The 21,340-nt window shown below is 39.4% G+C and overlaps 2 protein-coding genes across 4 annotated transcripts in view; one reads left to right on the forward strand and one right to left on the reverse strand.

Moving 5' to 3' along the window:
• LOC145980294 (uncharacterized) overlaps positions 1-12,948 on the reverse strand; it is a 224,749-nt gene extending 211,801 nt beyond the window's left edge. For 2 of the 3 annotated variants that reach the window (XM_083113312.1, XM_083113314.1), the window contains exons 1-2: positions 12,777-12,948; positions 905-993 (exon numbers count right to left, since the gene is read on the reverse strand). In XM_083113312.1, the coding sequence (XP_082969438.1) occupies positions 905-993; positions 12,777-12,822 (135 nt within the window). In that variant the 5' untranslated portion in view covers positions 12,823-12,948. Of the gene's footprint in view, positions 1-904; positions 994-4,113; positions 4,200-12,776 lie in introns of those variants that run through there. The other variant, XM_083113313.1, reaches the window with a different exon arrangement.
• A 1,723-nt stretch (positions 12,949-14,671) lies between these two features.
• LOC145980257 (histone-lysine N-methyltransferase SETMAR-like) lies at positions 14,672-15,043 on the forward strand. Its single transcript, XM_083113266.1, has one exon. The coding sequence runs from the start codon at positions 14,672-14,674 to the stop codon at positions 15,041-15,043; it is 372 nt and encodes a 123-aa protein (XP_082969392.1).
• The last annotated feature ends 6,297 nt before the right edge of the window (positions 15,044-21,340 follow it).

Below are 21,340 nucleotides of genomic sequence, written 5' to 3' on the forward strand. Positions count from 1 at the left end.
TTTAACTGTGTTGTTAAATTCGTTGATTCTACACTTTGCGTTGAAGGTTTTAGGTACTATACAGTAGAGGAGAAGGTCTAAGTATGGGCGAAGGTTTAAATATGGGTTTTGGAGTTATCAGCGCTCCCGGGTGCTGCAGCGTGGCAGAGGCTATTGGAACTGGTTATCTGTCAAGCACAAAGGTTGCGGCGCCAATTCCCAAGAGAAAGTGGTGGTTAGTTTCGGCCTTGGACGCTGTTATAGAATTGCGACCTCCGAAAACTTTTTGCAGGGATGTTATAATTCAGCGTTTTCTGAATTCTCATGCTGCTTTGTATAGGTTATGCTATTAGCGGTACATAAAACAAATGTGGGCTTTTATAATGCCATGATTTGTTTGTGAAATATGTATCACAGAGAGCGAAAATAAATTGAAGAAGAAAAATAGCGTGATGGTCTAAATATGGGCTATGACATGAGGTCTAATGTTATCACATTTTCAACAAATATTTGGATGTTTTTCTTAATTTCGATTTTTCCCATTCCGCGTGATTTTCAAAACAACAGATTATTCATAAATATGAATTTTATAATATTTTAGTGATAAATGACTGTTTTTTAAAAAAAAATTAATTGCTTTTTGTGATATTGCCACTAGTAGCCCATATTTAGACCACAATTTTGAAATACATCATTTTACAATTATTAGGAAATCGCTTTTTTTTAAGAAAAATTGAGACCTTCTATACTTTGGCATGTTATTACATTTAAGTATATATTTCATAGATATGCATTTTAAAGGCAGGTGCTTAATATATTATTTTTTTTCCTCCGTAAATTACAACATAAAAAAGGGAGCCCATATTTAGACATTTTCCTCTATAGTGTAACAGAATAAGTTAATAAGAAGAAAAAAACTACTTACAAAACCCTCATTACAAGGTGCGCTTTCTACAGAGAAAATGACGGCGAGAAAAATTCCAACTAGCAGTATAGTTCCACACAACCAATTACCTGCAACGAAAAAAAACAATGTTCTAGCTTTATTTCTTGTAGGTACTCATAAGAAAAGTTACTGCAATGCTAAAATTAAATTATAGCTATGACCACAAGGCGAGTTGGGCAGAAGTTGTAGTGTTAGCCTATCCTCTGCATCTTGGCGATTTTATTTCAAATATTGTATATTTTGTTACCGCCGGCTGTACAACTGAACAGAAATTAAAATCATTTAAAATCAACAGAGACTTTCCAAGTCTACAATGTAGAGATATTGTGTTACTGCATTTCGTACTGTCAAAACTCAAAATAATGAGTTTAACGTCAAGATTTCTGTTCTAAAAGCTTCTTATAAAGTTTTGAAACATTTTTGTTCGTCTTCCAATAACATTTTTTTTTTAAATTTACAGATGAAAGTCGTTTTACATTTGCAGAAATACTACCATGGTTGTGTAAGGCATACAGAATAATAAACGGGACAATTGTAATGAGTTGTAATATAGGTTTTCAATGGAGAATCTTCAATTTAAGAGAGATCTTATTTCCAGTGACTGCCCAAGGGTAGGGTTATGCCTCCACCCCTCTTTTGGGGCCCAGCATTCCTGTAGAAAGTCAAATGCAAAAGATTGGTAAACATAGGACTGGCTGCAAAAAAAGAAGACAATACCCCACTTACGGTTATACTTATGTCCCTTTTTGAAAAACCAAGGCACGCCACTGATAATTTTCACGTACAGATTATTTGAAGAAGAAAAAACATGCTAATTCTCAACAATGCGAAGGCACAAACATTCAAGAAATTTCATGCTTACTACCAAAAGATTTTGAGCTACCACTCGACAAACAAGTCAAGTCAACTTTCGTGACAATTTATTCTGAACATTCAACGCGCTTTCTTTGCTGTGAATGAGTAACCAACGTCGAAGTGTGTTCTGAAGTAAAGAGAAAATTGACACTTTATTGACATCCACAGGGTGTAACAAACCACATGCTATTCTGTGGCACATCATAATTTACTGGACATGCTACGCGGTTATTGCACTCGTTTTACATTGTAGTCTCTTTTCCGACGATTACGATATGACGCTCACTTCGTCGCTCTGGTTCCTAAATAGTATAGAAATTCGCAAAAACTATCTCCTTTAGTTTCTTGCCTCGCAAAAAGTGACCTCCTATCTCACCTCCTCCCTTTTACTCTTAAATCAAGCAATCACATTCAGATATGACGTCTAAAACTAACAATAAAAATAAATTTTAAATGAACTTATTTGGCGAAAAAAAAGGGTCATCAATCCTCACGAGACAATATTTTTAATCAGCCACTGCTTCCCTAATAATCTTGCCTAACAATCAATGTAGCCAAGTCTTACTTACAGATATTTCCCCAGCGTATAGAATTTCCACAACCCTTGCTGCCAGTTACTTCAAGATTTATCGAGTCTATTGTCTCTTCAGAATTGATGGCAACCACACTGCTCAAGCAATCTTCGGGAGGCGCCAAGCAGCAACAACTACTGAAAACTCTCATTTGTACTACCCAGCACAACGAAGGGTGCACTCGACAAGGCGAATTCTAGAACTGAAATGTTTTTGAGCACACTGACAATTGACTCTTGAAAGAAAGTGAAGCTGAATCGTTTAGAGCCACCTTGCAAGGAAAAGTTCGTCACCGTGACGCGTGTTGTGAAAGACGTTGGGGTTAATTCAGATTTAACGCTTGTTGCGTCCGTTTTATAAGATCAAAGGGGTATTCTTAACAGCAATCCACTTTTTTGTCTTGTCTCTTTCCAAGCAAGGAGAGCTGCCACATTGTTACACCAGTGCTTTGTTTGACAGTGCTTGCTGCACAATCTCTTTCACATCCATGGACGTATTTAACGTATGAGAAGGTTTTAAACCATTCTCATTGTCAGTAAACATTTTACACTAACTGTATAATCAAATAAACAAGTAGACCCCAGGGACAGGGGCAAATAGACGTCCCGGAGTCTGGGTCAATATTTCAAAAAGAAATAATATAAATAATAACAATAATCCTCTAATACACTAGACTAGGATCGCCTCTTTCTCAGTCTCATGCACAACTAAACCTTGACACTGACGAACACTCGAGTACCGATAAAAATAACAAATTTTAGGCTACAACTGAGCAAAGCTTACCCGTATATATTCGTCCGCTGTGCCAACTATCGGAGCTATAAATATATTTTATTACCCTGGTCGTTTGTGTGTTAAAAGAACATTTTAATCGTGTGTTAGAATTTTTATGAACCACAAAATGTGGCTCGCCGTGTATTTTCAAATGTGGAAAGTGGTCCCATCTTTCGATGAGTTAGACTATCTTTGGTGACCGATGCTTTTTTGCTGGTGGTTAGTACCGGCATCTTTGTGTATCTAGTCGACAATAAAACTAATAATTGTCATTTAATGAAAGAAATGCCTGTATCCGTATCTACGTGGAGGTATGGTTATTTATGAACATACCACAATATTTTGAGAATATCTTATGATTGATTGATTGATTTTATATAGTATTCTACTTCGCTTTTCTGCCACTTTTGGCTAATTGCGAAGGTGAGGATGAATGGTGATAAAGATGAAATGAATGAAAGGACAATCATAAACACACAAGGAGAGCACACAGCACGAGACCCACGTAGGACTATACTGCATGTGAGTTCAGACGCCAGAGCCTCGCGAGTCTGCAAAATGCAGTTCAGGGTGTATTCATGGACGTCCGCAGGATTTTTTTTCCAGGGAGGAGCAAGGAAGGTATTTTTTTCCAAGTGAGGGCAAATAAGCCACATTTTCCCCAATAATAGTGTTGTTCCCTCAAGAAACATTGCTTAATTGGAATTTATCATGTTCGTGCATTAATTAACACAAATTATTGTGGCTAAAATGAAATTATATCTGTGAAATATATCATTTTTGGTTGGCTTTCATTTTCCATGGGGGCCACGCCCCCCCCCCCCTTTCCGGACGGCCTTGGCATTTGGGTGTCTCCGTAAAGAGTCACCCCTTACACCCCTGAATAGATCTTATGATGAACACGATGACAATAAGAGTACGAAACTTTTCTTCCCAGAAAAAGAAAGCACTAGGTGTAACCCTTATATTCATATCAGTATTATTTACCTGCAATCGTGAGCAGGCCTCCCTGCTGCAAAGGCATCCCGTCTCCAATTGAGTTGAATTTTCAGTTTCTAAAACATTTGCTAAAAGCTCTTAGGGATTTAGACGTCCATTTGATTACTCTTTCCGTTCACTAGCCAGCAGTAGGCGTACTACATAGGCAGTTCCTGTTCCTGTTAAAGCACCAAACAATGGACGTCAAAAAGTGAAACGCAACTACAAAAAAGAGCTTAAAAAGCGAAGAGCAATTGCAACTCTAAAACATGCTTTTGGAAAAAATGTTGACTGATTGTAGTAACGCGAAAAAATGAGAGGATGTGACAACTCTTCATCTGTAAGACAAAAAAATATTGTTATAGAAAACGGTCTGAATTTAATTTATCCACAGAGGTCAACCGAGGCTTTATGATGATGTGATTCATGCCAAAGCAATTCAACGCAAGCCAAATGCCAAACGATTGAAGAGAACGTGATGACGTAATAACTTCGACTAATGTTGAAAGTGGCAGAAAGATAAATTGCAACCTTAAAAAAAATAAGTTAAATAAAAAAAAGTTATAAATGTTTAATACTGTCAACTTCGAAATGTCATCAAGATTGAAAATTTCCGGTGAAAAAATATTTCTACCCACCTACACTCAACCCCCCGAGTAATTTCAGAGTGACAGTATTTGAGATGTCCTACAAATGTAAGTACCTTCCAGTTCATTCCCATTTAAAATAATGACAAACGATCTCGTTTTGTAACCAAAGGTACCTTTGTTCGATTCCCGGTGCGCAGTAGTTCGAGTTCCACTTTAATATGTAGGTTCAGCTTATCTGAGCATAGAGTGGATAAAAATCTCGAAGGCAGTGACGTGCCAAAAGATTTTAAAAAGGGAGGAGATACGTATATTTTTTTCTTTAACCCTTTATCAACTGACGGGACTTGAAAGTTCCACATCCTACAAACGCTTGCTACATGACACATTTGGTTTCTGTCTCGGCGGAATTTGTGTGTCCCTGTTATGTGTAGTGTTTACTACTCACAACAAACGGCACGCACTGCTGGAAGCATATGCAAGGGAACAGTAAGCAATTTCTTAGACCTAAGCATCAGGCCGTGTCCGAAAGGTGCAAGACCGTACTTGAAGCGAGCATGCTCCGAGCATCTTGGAGTGCGGTCTTCAAGTCGTGGACTGGAAGTGTTGTCTTTCGAATTGCACTTCGACTGCAGCGCCAAATACGATCAGGGTATAAAACTGAGTACTCGTTGTTTTCCTCGCCATTTAAACACTTGTTTTTCGCAATAGAAATCACATAGCATTTTCAAATGCTCGTACACATACATTTCCACACATTAGAAGAACTATAACCAACAACTTGCTGGCCAATAACGTATCTCTTACCTGTGCTGCTCGCTTTCTACCTTCGTGATTTTAAACAAATGAACAACGAGTGTATTTTTTTTAAGGTTGCAATTTATCTTTCTGCCACTTTCAACATTAGTCGAAGCTATTACGTCATCACGTTCTCTTCAATCGTTTGGCATTTGGCTTGCGTTGAATTGCTTTGGCAATTCTGCACTTTGCACCTTTCGGACAGAGCCTTAGTAATGCAGCCATATTGACCTCATAAACGTGCAGTCGTCTTAGATTTATGAAAATTATATATTAGAATAACTATAAGTACCCCAGAATTTTATGTATTTTATTCTTAGCTCACATATATATGGTTATGAAATAATTTTGGCCAAATATGATCGGAAAGTTGTTTTATGAGCAAAGCATCACCTGGAACTTTGCAGTCCCGACAGGTTTCTGGTGTCTACTTTGGTCGAAAAAATATTAATATATTTTCCGTACTTCTAAACTAGTGGCGTCACCCACATTTTCAAAACTGGTGGTCTACACTTTTTCTTAGCAGTCAGATCTCATTTTGCCATTTTTCCTAATTTGGACGTTATTTTTTTTAACGAATAATGGGCCAAATAGGGGCTATGACCCCCACCAACCCCCCATCCTTGCACACCCCAATGTTCTAGACAGCTCTTTTTGGTGTTGTAGTGCTATGGTACAAATATCGATATTGATGGGTGACTGGCAGAAAATATCTCTGATGTAGAGACACCATTTGAGGATAATAGCGATGAATATAAGGTAATGTAAGGCATGCCCAAGGGGGTCTTGGGGGGGTAATAACAGAATTTCATCAGTGGTTGACTGCCTTTTCTTTGGGAAGTTCTCTTGTTCACTTCTAGTCACATTTAAAACCTTGCATTCTGTTCATTTGGCCTAGTAATTTTTAAAAAGACTATCAAAAAGGGGGAAAAGACGAAAAATGAGGGCTGGCTAATAAAAAAGTATATATAACTTACCCCCTAACCAAAATACAGGGCACGCCACTGTTGGGAGGACAAGAGTGATGATTTTTTTTATTTGCTCTGGCACGCGGCGGTTGTGCACGCGGCGGTAACGACCCTAAAGAATTCAAATACAAATACAAATATCACACTCCAAAATTTTAATTTTATCTCTTCTTTCTAATTAATGAATAGCAATCAGTGTGGGCGCAGGATGCGGCCTTTCTTTGGGCTCCCTGCTCTGGTATGCCAGACTGGGGTTCTGGACTTGTGAGTTGGGTTCTGTGGGTTTGATGAGGAAAATCATCTTTTACATCAAACCGCTCTGGAATGCCGGAACGGAATCTTCTGCGACTCCAATATTATGCATGCTTGTCTCACTGCCAGGGAAACGTTATCGAGAATGTTATTGAAGATGTTCTTCATGATGTTGTTAAAATAATATTATTAATATTGTTATGTAATGTAATGTCATGTCATCTGTTCTGGATTCCAGAACAGAAATAATATCACATAAAGTATTGTATACATCAATTATATCATGTATATATTCCCTGTATAACATTACAATTTATTATTATTATACCTATTTTAAAATGCAAATAGTAATAAATAGAGGAAATAAAGTCGGGGGAACCGTCAAATTCGGAGCAACTGACGTCCTGGTATATTTTTAGGAACCAGGACAATAAGACCATACCCTCGAATGTAGGCGGGAGGAGCCGGGCTTACTTCGGGGGTTCCCCCCTTATTACATGTATTGAATAGCTGTATATTTGTGTATGATTGTTGTTTATAGTTGATAATTGTCTAAATTATATGATAATGCAAATTCAGTTTGTAATGTAATAATGTACTAAAGGGAATTATTATTTGCTCTGGCTTGCTCATTTGTCTTCTAATTTATATATTTGTCTTCTGAGGAGTATATTCTAAAATGTGTCATTGGTAGAGGGTAGATATTTTGCATGTAAGTGTTGAAGGGAGTATATATTGCATAACTAAGCACCACATCATTTATTTCTCTGCTTATACACAAAACATTAGTGACCTGTCGGTACTTTCAGGTCCTATTAGTTGTAATTAGTATTATTACAATGTCAGATGATTTTTTGTTGTCAATCCTGCCAAAGGAAGTTTTACCCATACAAATAAATGTTTCAAACTGTCACTTTGTTCCATAACAAAAAAATCAGGCTCATTTTGCAATCTTTTCCTGCCTTCGACGTTCTTTTTTTTTTTTAGGAATACTGGGTCAAAGGGGGGATTATTACCCCCACCCTTGGGCACGCCACCGCTCAAGGTTATTTCTCAGTCTCGTTTCGAGTACAGTAAAACCTCGTTAATCCGGACACCGATAAGCCGGACTTCGCTTAATCCGGACAGGCTAAAGGAAAAAAAATGAACAGAATGCAAGGTTTTAAATGTGGCTAGAAGTGAACAAGAGAACTTCCCAAACAAAAGGCAGTCAACCACTGATGAAATTCTGTTTCCCGCAAACTTTGTACTGTACTGTATAATGTATTTAGGCCTATGCCGTGTAAATACACCATAATAAACGTGTTTTGTTGCTATAAACAGAGTTTTAATGCACTTTCTACTGTTCTTTTAGGTTATTTCAGTTATCCGGACTTTCGTTAAACCGTTGAAATATACAGTACAGTGTAAAAAATATGTAGAGTGTTGTTTGAATGGTTGATTTCGTTTATTTTATTTCGCTTTTTTGCCACTTTTTGCTAGTCGAGAAGATGAGGTTGAGTGATGATATGGTGAAGGGACGCTAACAAAGAACATCCATGCTGAGGCTGGGATTCGAACCCGGGATCCCTGGTGCTGTAAACTGTTCTGCTAACCAGTCCGCACTACAGTCAGGCCCGTAGCCAGAATTGATCTCCAGGGGGGGGGGGGGGGGCTTTGTAAATCAAGTCAATTTTTCAAAAGTTTAATAGTGTTAAATGAAGGTACATTTTATGTGTGGGGGAGGGGGTTCTACTACACACTTCATACCATGTTTGATGATACAGATATTTATATTACACAGGAAAAGATGGACAATATTCAATCATAGTCCCTAGCGTACATTCCACTCCCCGGCCTAAACAATAGAATTCCCCTTCGTTCCCAAAACTTGGGAGCTGTTAACCTTTGACGCAGATGCGGAGGGAATTTGCATAATGACATCAAAGTCACAGATTTCTGTATAAATGGGAGGTTGCAACAGGGGCAACGAAGGTACAGATAAAGAAGCTCCCCGGTGAAGGAACTTTCTGAAGTCTAGAGAAAAGAATCTCCTTAAGTGGCCGCGGTGGCTCAGTCGGTAACGCGTCTGGCTACCATGCTCAAGGTACCGGGTTCGATCCCCAGCCGGTTCAAATCCGGGAACTTTTCTAAGGATGGAAGCGGCCCCGGCGCCCACCCAGCGTCAAATAACATGGGTACCTGGGGGGAAACCCTGGGGGGTAAAGGCGGTCAGGGGCGAGATGCTGATCACATCACCCCACTCACGACCGGATCAAGAAAGTGTGGGGCGTTACCCCCACACCCCCTATACGCCTTCATGGCGTGGTGCTATGCACAGGGGAACACTTTACCTTTTAAATACTTGCCGCTAATTAAGACTTCTTATAAATAAGATGAACGAATGAAATAGCTGCTGTTCATGTTCCCTGAATTTATCCTTCACCAAAGTTGTGAGCAAAATAATATCTGCTGTCTACATTTTCACTGCAAACAAATTACACAAAATAGTTTTACCTAATGTCAAGGGGGCTGCCCTCAGTGCCAGGGGGGCTGACGGTAGTTCCAGGGGGGCTGAGCCCCCCTGGCCCCTACCTGGCTACGGGCCTGTATACAGTGTGTCCAGTGGCGAAGCGTAGATTTCCTAGCAGGGTAGGCGCAAAAGTGCGATAATTTCTATGAGTTGCTTAAATATGTAAAACGAAAGGGAGGGGGGCTATGTCATGGAGAGTAGTTCAATGTCTCTCCAGACCGCTTCTTTACTTGCCTGTGGCGCGACGTTTTCAAAAGTGTTGTTACCGGCCATCAATACGATAATTATGTCTTAGACGTTCTCCTCCCGCCCACCAGATGTCATCGATAGATTTTGTTCATTTGTTGTTTTTTTTTATTTGTTTGTATTTTTTCAACCCCTGATTTATGCACACACCTCCAGAAAGAACTACCAATCATGGGACATCGCGAAAATCCAACGAATAGTGCTCGAGCCCTGTTGTCAATTCTTCATCACTTTTTTTCTAAATTTATTTTGCAATTGAGGTAAAAAGGGGTGGATCCCCCCCCCATAATTTTCGGGTCAGTCTGACGTTTGTGCCGTGCGCACACGACAGAATTCCGCACTTTCAGCGACTGTCAGTTTGGTATGTTCTACTGCTGCCAACTTAGTTTTTTTAGCAAGACTTCCTCGCACCGAGGAACACACCATTGTTATATGTTGTCTAACTAAAGGAATGTTGTAATTCCGGTCTTGGCTTTCTAGATAAATGAATTTCTGACACCTGTATGTGCAAGTAAACATAATTTAAGTTTTGAATATTTTCGTCTCATTTGTTCTGCTCTATGTTAATCGTGACGATGGGAATGTATGGAGAATGAATCAAAGATGATCAGGAAACATTGGCATGACCACAATTAGGTCACCTGGCTTCGTAACGTGTTAGGATGACCACCACGGGGCTTTAAAGAAAAAACATAAGTAAAGGTGACCTCTCTCATTCAGTGTGTATACTTCGCATCCTAGTTTGTTCTACCCCTTGTGTTAGTAGACACCTTTACGTGACAATAGAACATAGGATCCTTGTTTGGGACCCGGCAACACGACAGGTTACTATGTAACATATAAACAGGTTATAATAAATGAAGTTGCTTGAGAGAATAGAGTCCCAATTTTTAGGCGCAATTTAGCTCTTTTCTGCCAATCCAATGTGACAACACTGGCCTGTTCCGCCAGACCTGAAACAGACATGGCCCGCGCAATAACCCCATAACACAACACCCTTTGTCCTAAACCCAAAAAAAGTCTTCCCTTGCATTGTACTCTCATTGAACGCCCTTTTCTCTTGTTATCCCTTCAGGGTAAACGAAACTGCCTACCTCTTCGCTTGTGTCGGCTGCATAAAAAAAAATGTCTGCTTGTAATATTTATTCAACGACAGTGTTAACGCATTAAATAACGTTTCAACAACTTTGAATTTTTTAAAATATTTTTCTGTTACTTGCCACTGCTACTTGCAAAGGAAAATATAGTTGAAAACATTTTAGATATGATTGTCATAAGAAGGAAACATGAAAGACCAAAAGTGGGTCCTACCTTACCGATGATTACATCTTCACTCAATTAAGCACTCGATTGTTCTTGCATTTCAGTCCGGCACTTCTTGCATAAATCTGATCGCTGCACAAGACACGAATCACAAACAAAGCTCTACCATCACGAAACTCGCGCTCCGAGCCACGCTCCCTTGTAGCGTCCTGAGCAGAAGGCAAGTTTTCACAGAGAGGGAACGAGCGGGGAAATCCCCGTTCACGATAAAAGTAAATTATTCTATTTCCAGTGAAAGTAAAACTACTTTGTAAATATAAGGCGTAACTAGCATATTAATTTACATAATTTGGTATGAAGACTTACTTTAGAAATATAAGTTCTTTAGACTTTCTGTTTACGCTACGGTGTTGGGTGAATCGACAAGACCATCAGCACTCTGACCAGAAAACGAAGTCAGAACTACACCTACTCCGTAATTTTCAATTTCACTTACACTTGTCGATGAAAGGAAGGAAAACCTAAGTTTCGTACAAAATATGGAGAATGTACAATGAAATAGAAATATCTCTGCACGAACACATGCTAATGTTTACAAAAAATGCCGGTACACCACAAATTTCCAACCCTGGCTGAAATGCAGTGTTGCTGATATTCTGTTCGTTCTAGTAGGTAACACCGCGAGGCCGGCCTCAGGAGCACGTTATAAGCATACGTACAGTACTCGTAAGATTAGGCTTCCCGCATATACCACCATACAACGGAATGTGAAGAGAAGAGGCCCCAGCAAATGTGCCTCACTCCGTGGAAAGTTCGTATACTGGACAGGGTTAGAATTTTTTTGTAATTATCATAAATGAAAATTCCAAACTTTTCCATTGCATCACATGTGTTTTGACGAAATAAGTAAATACACCTTCAAAAGAGTGATGGCGTGGGTAGGCCCGGCCTCCTGGCCTCATAGGACGCTTCGCCACTGAGTGTGTCTCCGTACTGATTTTCAGTGTATAGATGTCGTTAACTTTTCTTATGGAATTTTCTGTTTGCCGATCTTTGTGGCGGAGTGGTTAGCACAGCTACGACACCAATGGTCCCGGGTTCCAATCGTGGCCTGGGCATAGGCAGAGAGCAGCATGCTCCGTGTCATGGGTGTTCTTTGAGAGTGTGCCCCTTCATCAATTTTCATATAAGTAATTCTTATCGTAACAATTAGCCAAAAGTGGTAGAAAAGCTACGCTAGGCTAACAAAAATCAAATCAAATCAAAATCTCTTTGACGACTCGTTTCGACATCGACCCAAGTTCACAGAGTTGCCAACAATGGATTGCTTTGAATAAAATGTGACATTGACATGCCTATAAATAACCAGGTATCAACTTGAAATGCCTTCATTAGTTGTTTTTAAAGTAATTTGGATTTTCAACTATCATTATATTCAAGTTTACGAGATTTTACAATAGAGGTGTCTACAGGGAAGGGAACTAATGGCGCAAACCGCACTATCATTATTGGCGGGGGGTCCTCAAAATAATATAAAATTCAACATGCATAAATTTTCTAAAATATATGTAAAAATATTACACCTTGGCATCATGCAGCAATATGTGAGATTAGACGAGGGAAGGGGGGAAACAGAATATATTTTCTTAGTAATCCATTTACTTAGCTGTTTCCAAGTAACTTTTGCGTCATATTTAATCCATGAGATGAAGAAACGGAAGAATTTAGGCCGATTAAGTAGCGTTCATTACAGGTAAAAGCTAAGTGACTTTCAAGTAGTAGACACGCTGTCGTAATTAAATACTTTATGGGGATTATGTCATGATTGGCGTGCGGGAAAGAAGAACATCGTGTGTAGCTATGTACGAAAATGTGGTGAATTATAGATTAAAATAAGTTACGCCCACATAACCTTTTGGGATCAGAACCTCAAGGATTTCCCTAGTTGTGAAACTTAACACATCATACAGATGTCTGAATTACAAGTTAAGGCACGAGCTGCGATGAAAAACTTGTGCAATCTGAAGGCTAGTTTCTGATACTCACAGATCGGCTGGTTTAGCAAGTCTGAACGTGCTTTCGGCTTCCCCATTAAGAATCAGATCATCTGTTCACGTGTCCTATCTGTATCATCGTCGTGGAAACTGTACTTGCATAACTCGTGGCGCGAACTGCTGGCGGTTCTTTACGGAATGCTGTTAGCAATGTTGTTGTGCGTTGTGGGTTGGCATAGCAACTGGGTTGCACGGTGGTAGGCCCAACGTTTGTGCTACGTCAAGTGCGTGGTCGCAAAGGAAATCGATGAAGATGAATCGTAACGCTATCTGTGACATACATTCAATGACAGTGACCGGCTTAGATCTTTCGGTGGCAATAAATGATGACTTGACCCAAAGTTGGATATTCTTATTTTGTTTTCTCTTGCTCGGAGTGTTTCGGGATCTACAAATCTTGCCCCCCCCCCCGCAAAATATTACCAAAGGTCCCCTCTACCTACATTCACACACACACATTATATATATATATATATATATATATATATATATATATATATATATATACATATATATATATTACACATATATAATATCTGTGTGTGTAATTCTTGATCTCATGTTGACAAACTCACATACGAGGGCCTACAGGGTGATTCAAAAGTCCGTTAACACCCCCTATAAAAAGTAAAGGAGTTAGGCTGGGTACAATCGATAGAAACAGGTTATGCTTAGGGGGAACCACGTTGGTGTGTTCCAAGCGGATAGTGGCCTCCATATTGAATTCAACTCAATTTTTTTAAAAAATGGGAAAGGGGTGATGTTCATAGGCGCCGATTTGTTAAGAGATTTTGGGCGGGGTAAAGCTAAGTAAAGCATAAATACTGATTTATTTCTGTTTGCGGGAAGAGGGGCAATTTTTTTTTTCATTTAGGTGGAACCTAACACACTTGAATTAACCTTTGAAAAATAGTAATTGCAATAACTGTATTTGACAACAAAACATATAGCTATATCAGGGTACATCGAACTTGATTAGCTGGACAAAAAATTCACTGTACTACTGTGATTATGGAAATATACATCATAATACTTTACATGTAACTTTTGACTGAGAATTTTTTTTTTATCATATTCTGTTTATAATACTTATTCTTACAATCCTTTATAGGAGTTTAATATCTTCACACATATTTACATAAAAAAGGAAGGCCCAAGATAAAATTTTCATCTGGGCGAGCGATTTTTGACATTTCCGAAGGGAAACAAAGGAACCTATTTTGCAATGGACTGGCTCATTCAAGAGCATGAAGACTGCAGTATTCCCATGCTTCTTCCTCTATTCTCGCACATATTCATTCATAATATGCCATGCGTTTTCCTTAATTCATTGTCAGTTTGAAAAAGGAAATACTGAAATAGTAAACGCACAAGCACAAGAAACACCCTCAAACTGAGTGATAGTCCCACATTATTGATTCTGCCCATTTCAGAGCAGAATCCTGCGTAATTTCCCACCTGTTGTGTGAAGTTTCTGTGTGCAAAAGTTATGTAATATGTTGGAAGTATGCATTGGGCCCCTTATAAGGGGGTCAAACGAGAACTGGATGGGCCCGGGCCCCTCTGCCCCTCCCTCCCGGTTTCGACAGCGGTGGTGATGTGATATAAGTTCGGAAAGTAAGTTCCACTGATGAATACCGTGGCACTGCAAGCGGGGCAGTGTGAATGCGCATGCGCCTTGAGTAGCCACAACCTTGATGAAGTCCAGACGTCAGTGTGAGGCAAGTTGGTCAGCAGAGTAGTGCGTAATGCGTTGTTGTTATCTTTCGGACAATCCAAACTCCCGCCACGTGTGAGGTGCGATCCGTGATCCGTTTTCTGGATGCACGTAATGTTCCAGCTACGGATATCCATCGTCAGATTTGTGAGGTGCATGGAGAAGGAATAATGAGTGCTTCAATAGTAAGAAGATGGGTGAGACGGTTTCGAGGTGGACGGGTTAGTGTTCATGATGAAGAACGAATTGGTCGACCGTCTGTTGTGAATCCCAATTTGGTTCGTTTAGTGGAAGAGCAGATTAGGGAGAACAGACGATTCACTTTGTCTGAGCTGTCATTAGAGTTTCCACAAATCTCCAGAACTGTGCTGTATGAAATTGTAACAGTAAATTTGAAATTTCGCAAATTGTGTAACCGTTGGGTCCCTCACCAGCTCTCCGAAAATTCCAAAAAGGAAACAATGGGAAGTGCATTAGAGTTTTTGAAACGGTATAGTGAGGAGGGGGAAGAGTTGTTGGATCGGATTGTGACTGGAGACTAGACATGGGTTTTGCATGAAACCCCAGAACAGAAACGAAGCACCATGGAGTGGAGGCACTCCGCGTCACCGCGGAAAACGCAACCAAAACCAAAGCTTACGAACAAAAAAATCATGTGCATTGTGCACTGTGTTTTGGGATAGGCATGGAGTATTGCTTGTGGAATTTATGGAGCGTGGACAGCACATCAATGCCGGAACCTATTGTGTGACACTTCAAAACCTGCGTCGTGCAATACAAAACAAACGATGTGGCATGCTCAGTCGGGTGTCATTCTCCTCCACGACAATGCTCGTCCGCATGTGGCAAACGAAACTCAGGAACTCCTGACGACCTTCCTTGTGAAAAACTACCACACCCCCCTTACAGTCCTGAACTTGCCCCATCTGATTTTCATTTCTTCCTCCACCTTAAGGCATTCCTTGCTGGAAAACATTATGGTACTGACGAAGAACTGAAACTTGCAGTTTCCCAATGGTTCTCCATTCAGGCGGAAACGTTCTATGATAGGGGTATAACGAACTTGGTATCTTGCTGTGATGCGTGCTTGAATTCTTATAGCGATTATGTGTGAATGTTGTACCATGTATATATTCTCACCCCTATAAAGATCATGATATTACTATTTATATTTTTCATTTTATTGCATGATGGAACTTACTTTCCGAACGACGTAATACATATATGACACTATTTTCTCATGAAATTGTAGCCTGATTTGATCTAGGGTCGGAATTCTTCCGGCTTTGTCCCCACAAATTAGTGTTGCCCACGGGACGAGACGGGACAGGGTTTTAAAAATTCGAGACGAGACGAGATTGACCATGTGTCATAAGACAAACGAATATTTTCGAGACGAGACAGCATTTCCACGAGACTCCACGAGACGAGACAGGCCAAAGTCTCGTCTCGTGGGCAACACTACCACAAATAGCTGATCCAGGGTCCACCCAGCATCAATTCAAATGGTACCCGTTGGTGGGGGGTGTAAATGCGGCTGGAGCGTGGTGCTGATCACATCACCTCCAAGATGTCCAGCATCGAAAATAAGTGGGGCCCTGCCCCCCACATATCCTAAATGTGCCTTCATGGCACGGTGCTACATGCACAGGGAACTTGAACTTTACCTGTGATATTGTATTCGTTTCTGTACCTCTGAGTAACTACGTTTTTTTTTATATGCGCATATACGAACCCTCTACTATGTCAGTGGCTGAGGGCCCCCCTAAAGGCTTACTTGTCTCCCCCCCCCCCACTGCGGGGTTTTGAGGGTTGTAGATCCGGCACTGGATCTCAGGTTCGAGACACATAATGGTTCGGATCCCAGATTTAACTTGAAGGTCCAGTCCCGATTAGCCATTCTCTGTATAAACTGGACTTGGTATCAAACTCAAATCAAATCAAACGTAGTGTTTCTACCATAAGGTTAAGCACGACAATGTGGCTGGATGGACGATCTTGCAGAAATGGATGCAAGAGCATATACAAATGAAAGTTAGGTGAGATTCGAACCTTGAACCTAGTAATGTTACGCGAGGATCGTAAGAATCGTTAGAAATTTGTAGGGGAATCAGGCCTATGACAAAATGTGTATAGAAATGACAATTATTATTATTAGTATTATTATTACAGGGAGGTTATTTCAGTCGTTCACCGCCAGAGTGACGGCCGTTCCGCGGACTCTTCATGCAACAGGTCCCGGCAAATTGCGTTCAGGAAGTCCGTAACAGAAACCGCTTGTTTTGTAATGTTTCCACTTTTCACAATTACAGTTACAATTACAATTGAAATAAGCACGTACCTTGTCGCACGGATGCAGGAAAAGGTGTCCTCCCAAATACAAATATTTCTGGCACCTTATTTCTGACATCTAATCTTAGATTAGTCATCGCTACTTTATTCTCAGTTGTCGCGACAGCGCCTGCAGCTTATCGGGGGTTGGGTGAGTTGTCAGCCGCGAGAGGGCGCTTCATACTGCACGTGTCGGCAGTGATGCCAACCGTAGGGACATGTCCCTACGCATAGGAACTTTTCACTAAATTTCGCCCGCGTAGGAACGTAGGGACAGATTTTGCCAAATGAGGGAAAACGTAGGTACTTTTTTCAATCTTGGTAAATTACATTTTATGAATTAGTTTATCTGGATACTTTAGCGAGGAGGAGAAAAAAGAACTAACTAACAGATCTCCATCAGAATTTTGGAACATGTTATCGGTTACCAAAAACTTTCAAGGCAAGTTCCTTTTTGAAAACATTTCCACTCTCGCGAAAATAGTGCTAACATTGCCGCATTCTAACGCGGAAACGGAAAGAATATTTTCAATGTTAAGTGATACAAAAACAAAAAAGGGAAATAAAATGGGACCAAAATTGTTAAAGAATGCAGGAAATACAGCATCACCAACCAACATCTATCTCTTCACAGCAGCAGCATGTATGACTTCAAATAACATAATCAACAGTAAACGACTCAACGTTATTCATTAGGGGTGTGCTGGATTCTTTACTTTAAAAAGTCGTTAATTCTCGACGTTTTCTGCCTTGTAAGTTTCTGGAACTTATCGAAAGTTGTAAGTTTTTATTCTAGAAATGCAAAAACAATCACTTAAAGTGAAAATGACTTGTAAAATTCGAGATTTCCAGTGCTTCGGGAAATTTCGAACATTTCCCGTCCAGAAAATTTTCCGACTTGGTCGGGAAATTGCAAATTTTTCAGTCCCGAATGTCGGGATTTAAAAAAATTACCGTCCCGATCCCGTCCCGACCCAAAAAATTCTGTCCAGCACACCCCTATTATTCATTAAGGCAAGAATTTACAATACCGGACCCTTCTGTAATTTCTATGCTACGTCTTATACTCACGAAATAATTATTCGTGATTATTTATCTCAAGTTAACATGTTGGGGTGAGGGGGAAAAAATGTTCATTAACGTGTAGAAGTTGTAAAATAAGCTTTTCAATTCTCGCAATGATTCTCCGTATACAAGTATGGTAGCCATATTTGTTGATATGAACAAATTAAAATTAGTTACGCTGTCTACAGCGTTGCCACACTGTTGATTTCATACTTGGAGAGCATGGATCGTGTAAGAATGGCGGAAGAGAACAGTAAAAAAGTTGTTAATGTTGTACAGATTGTTAGGTGGAGTGTGCAGGAGGATGGCTGTGGGCTAATTAATAAACTTATGGATTTCAGTATATTGCCCAAAGAACGTGCTTACATGTGACAGCGACAATCACGATGTAGAAGAACTGATTTGATTACAGGTAAATTTGGCAACAGTACATCAATCATAAAATTGCAGGATACGAAAATGGCGTCTTCGATGATGAACGTTTGCCGTTAAAGTGCTACGAAAATAATATTTTTTATCGGTTCGTAATCACAATTACCGCAAAACCATTCAGGAATAGCCCCACTGATCATTCTCGGTAAGTTTAGGTTAAGTTAGGTTAGGCAAACATAGTTAAAATTTGGGCTCGAAAAAAACATACACGGGTAGCCCAACAAACCATTGACGGATAGCCCCACGAACCATTCAGGTACGGTTAGGTTAGGTTAGGATAGGCAAACATAGTTAAAATTTGGGGTCGTAGTAATATCAGGAATGTATATTTCGTTTTTTAAGTATTGGAAACACAAAATCTTCCGGTAAATAATAAGCAATCGTGCCGATCGCGGACCACTCAATGTCACTTATTTTGCAATTTCTACACGTGACCCCCCCAAATTTTAACTTCAAATTCGTGATTAGGAGGCCTCAATTAGTGAGTATGCGAAATATTACAAAAAATCGGGGAGAGGTCCTGTATTGTAAATTCGCTCCTTCATTAATTGTGGAAGCACCGAGCAGAAAGATTTGGTAAGTAAATGTGTATATTTTATCTTCTGTTTGCATGCTCATGAGGTGTTTTTTTTTAGTCACTTTACTTGGCGTAGGGACATTTGGTCAGTTGTAGGGACATTTTGACTACGTCTGTAGGGACATTGCTGAAAAATGGTTAGCAACACTGTCGGCTACCAGACGTCAGTGTTCGTTCATGTTCAATTCTGTTTGCGTTCAACAGTACGCGTGTTGCTTATACTGTGTTATTGTAATGTGCTACTCATGGCCAGTGCTTTATTGTGTGTTAATTGTTATTCATTCATTACTTATGTCGTTAAACAAATATAGTCTTGAACATAGAGTTTTTATGTACGATAATTACGTGAAAACGAATTCTTGCAGAAAAGTGGTCAGGGATTACGATAGACAGGATCTCTTGAACCTAAGAAACGTGTTGTATTGCTGTTGAAGGAAGTCATTTTCAACATCTCTTATAACACAGGAGGTTAGTGATCATCATTATTATTACTTTTAAATACACAGAGAAAAATGTTTGTTTGGATTAACCAAAAAAATGGTAGTGGTGAACAAATCGTTTGTTTAAATAGGCATAAACCAAACAATTGTTCACCAGTACCAAAAGATTTGGTCAAGTTCTATTTGTTTGTCGTAAACAATTTTTTGCTTACCAAAACCAAATATTATTTTGGTAAATCTAACAAAATGTAGCCCATTTGTTTAGGAAAACCAAATAATTTAGTCAAAATTACCAAACGATTTGTTAAATAATTTATTGATAATTACTTATGTTGTAATGTGTCTAATTTTAGCTAGGGTGGATAGTTTGTACAAAATAACTGATCTCAAACTACACATTCAGAATAGAAAGTTCACGTGAACTAACCGATTTTGAAGCGTGTTTGTTTTTTCTGCCACACACTTACCTTCTACTTATATAGTCCAGAATCAAAAGGTTGCTCATGGGAGATTCACTTTTATTCACTGCAGTACATTCTCTTCTTTAATTTGTAGCTTTGATGTTTACATATCTTTTGAAGAATGGTAAAGCACAATTTTTCACTATGATTATAATCAAACGTACCATTATTTGTTGTACAAAAACTTATATTTCTTGTATACATTTTGACAGAACCATCTAGCGACCGGTGTAGGAAACTCAGTATAAAGTAAGTATAATCTGAGCTTTTTTTTCAGAATATTAGGTTACACAGCAACATAAAGACTCGCTTCGAGTAATTATCTATATATATGAGTTTCAATTTTCGACAAAAGATGTTCATACTACACTCGACGAAACTGGACAATCGTTATTTCAAATTCGAAAGCACGCTCACGCACATATAGTAAATTTAACCAAACGTTTTGTTTCTCTTTACTTATATATGTATCATTTTGTTTACGAGTACCATATTTTGTCTGACCAAATTTTTTGGTATTCTTAAACAAAATTATTTAGTAATTACAAGCAACATTTGGTTATCGGAAACAAAAAGCATAACCAAACAGCTCAACCAAACTTTTTTGGTAATTCCAAACAAACCAGTTTTTTCTGTGTATCATTTTACGCTTTCGGTTTGCTTTATGCGCCGGGATGCTGTCTTCCCTTTCTGTCAACTGAGGATAAAGTAGCGATGTCTAATCTAAGATTAGATGTCAGAAATAAGGTGCCGGAAATATTTGTATTTGGGAGGACACCTTTTCCTGCATCCGTGCGACAAGGTACGTGCTTATTTCAATTGTAATTGTAACTGTAATTGTGAAAAGTGGAAACATTACAAAACAAGCGGTTTCTGTTACGGACTTCCTGAACGCAATTTGCCGGGACCTGTTGCATGAAGAGTCCGCGGAACGGCCGTCACGCTGGCGGTGAACGACTGAAATAACCTCCCTGTATTATTATTATTATCCCCTGGTTGGATTAATGTTCCTGAACGTATGCAAAGCATTTGATACTGTTGACCACAAGTTGCTAATACAAAAATTAAAGGATAGATTTGGTTTCCATAGCAAAAATGTTCTCTGGATGGAAAGTTTTCTCGCGAATAGAAAAATCTCACCGAAAGTGTTCACTTTCCACCGAGCAGGCAGTGTCCTCCGGCATTCCACAAGGCTCTACACTTGGCCCAAAATTATTCAACCTATTTATTAACGATATCACACAAATAAATTCAGATTTATCGATTACTCTGTACGTAGATGACTGCCTTCTCATCCATGTTGGAGAAACATACGAGAATGTAAAGGAGAAAATGGAAAACTCATTTCCCAAAGTTCTAAATTGGTACAACATCAAGAACCTGAAGCTTAACGTTGCAAAGATGAAGGCCATGGCGTTTCACACTGTTAAGGGAATTCCGGCTAATACGATACAGTGGCGTGCACAAGGAGGGGTTGATGGAGGTTATAACCCCCCCTTTCGCCCAGTATTCCTAAAAAAAGAACGTCAAAGG

This window comes from Lepisma saccharinum, chromosome 27, assembly GCF_977018435.1.
Source record: "Lepisma saccharinum chromosome 27, izLepSacc3.1, whole genome shotgun sequence".
In the NCBI taxonomy this organism is placed as follows: Eukaryota; Metazoa; Arthropoda; class Insecta; order Zygentoma; family Lepismatidae; genus Lepisma; species Lepisma saccharinum.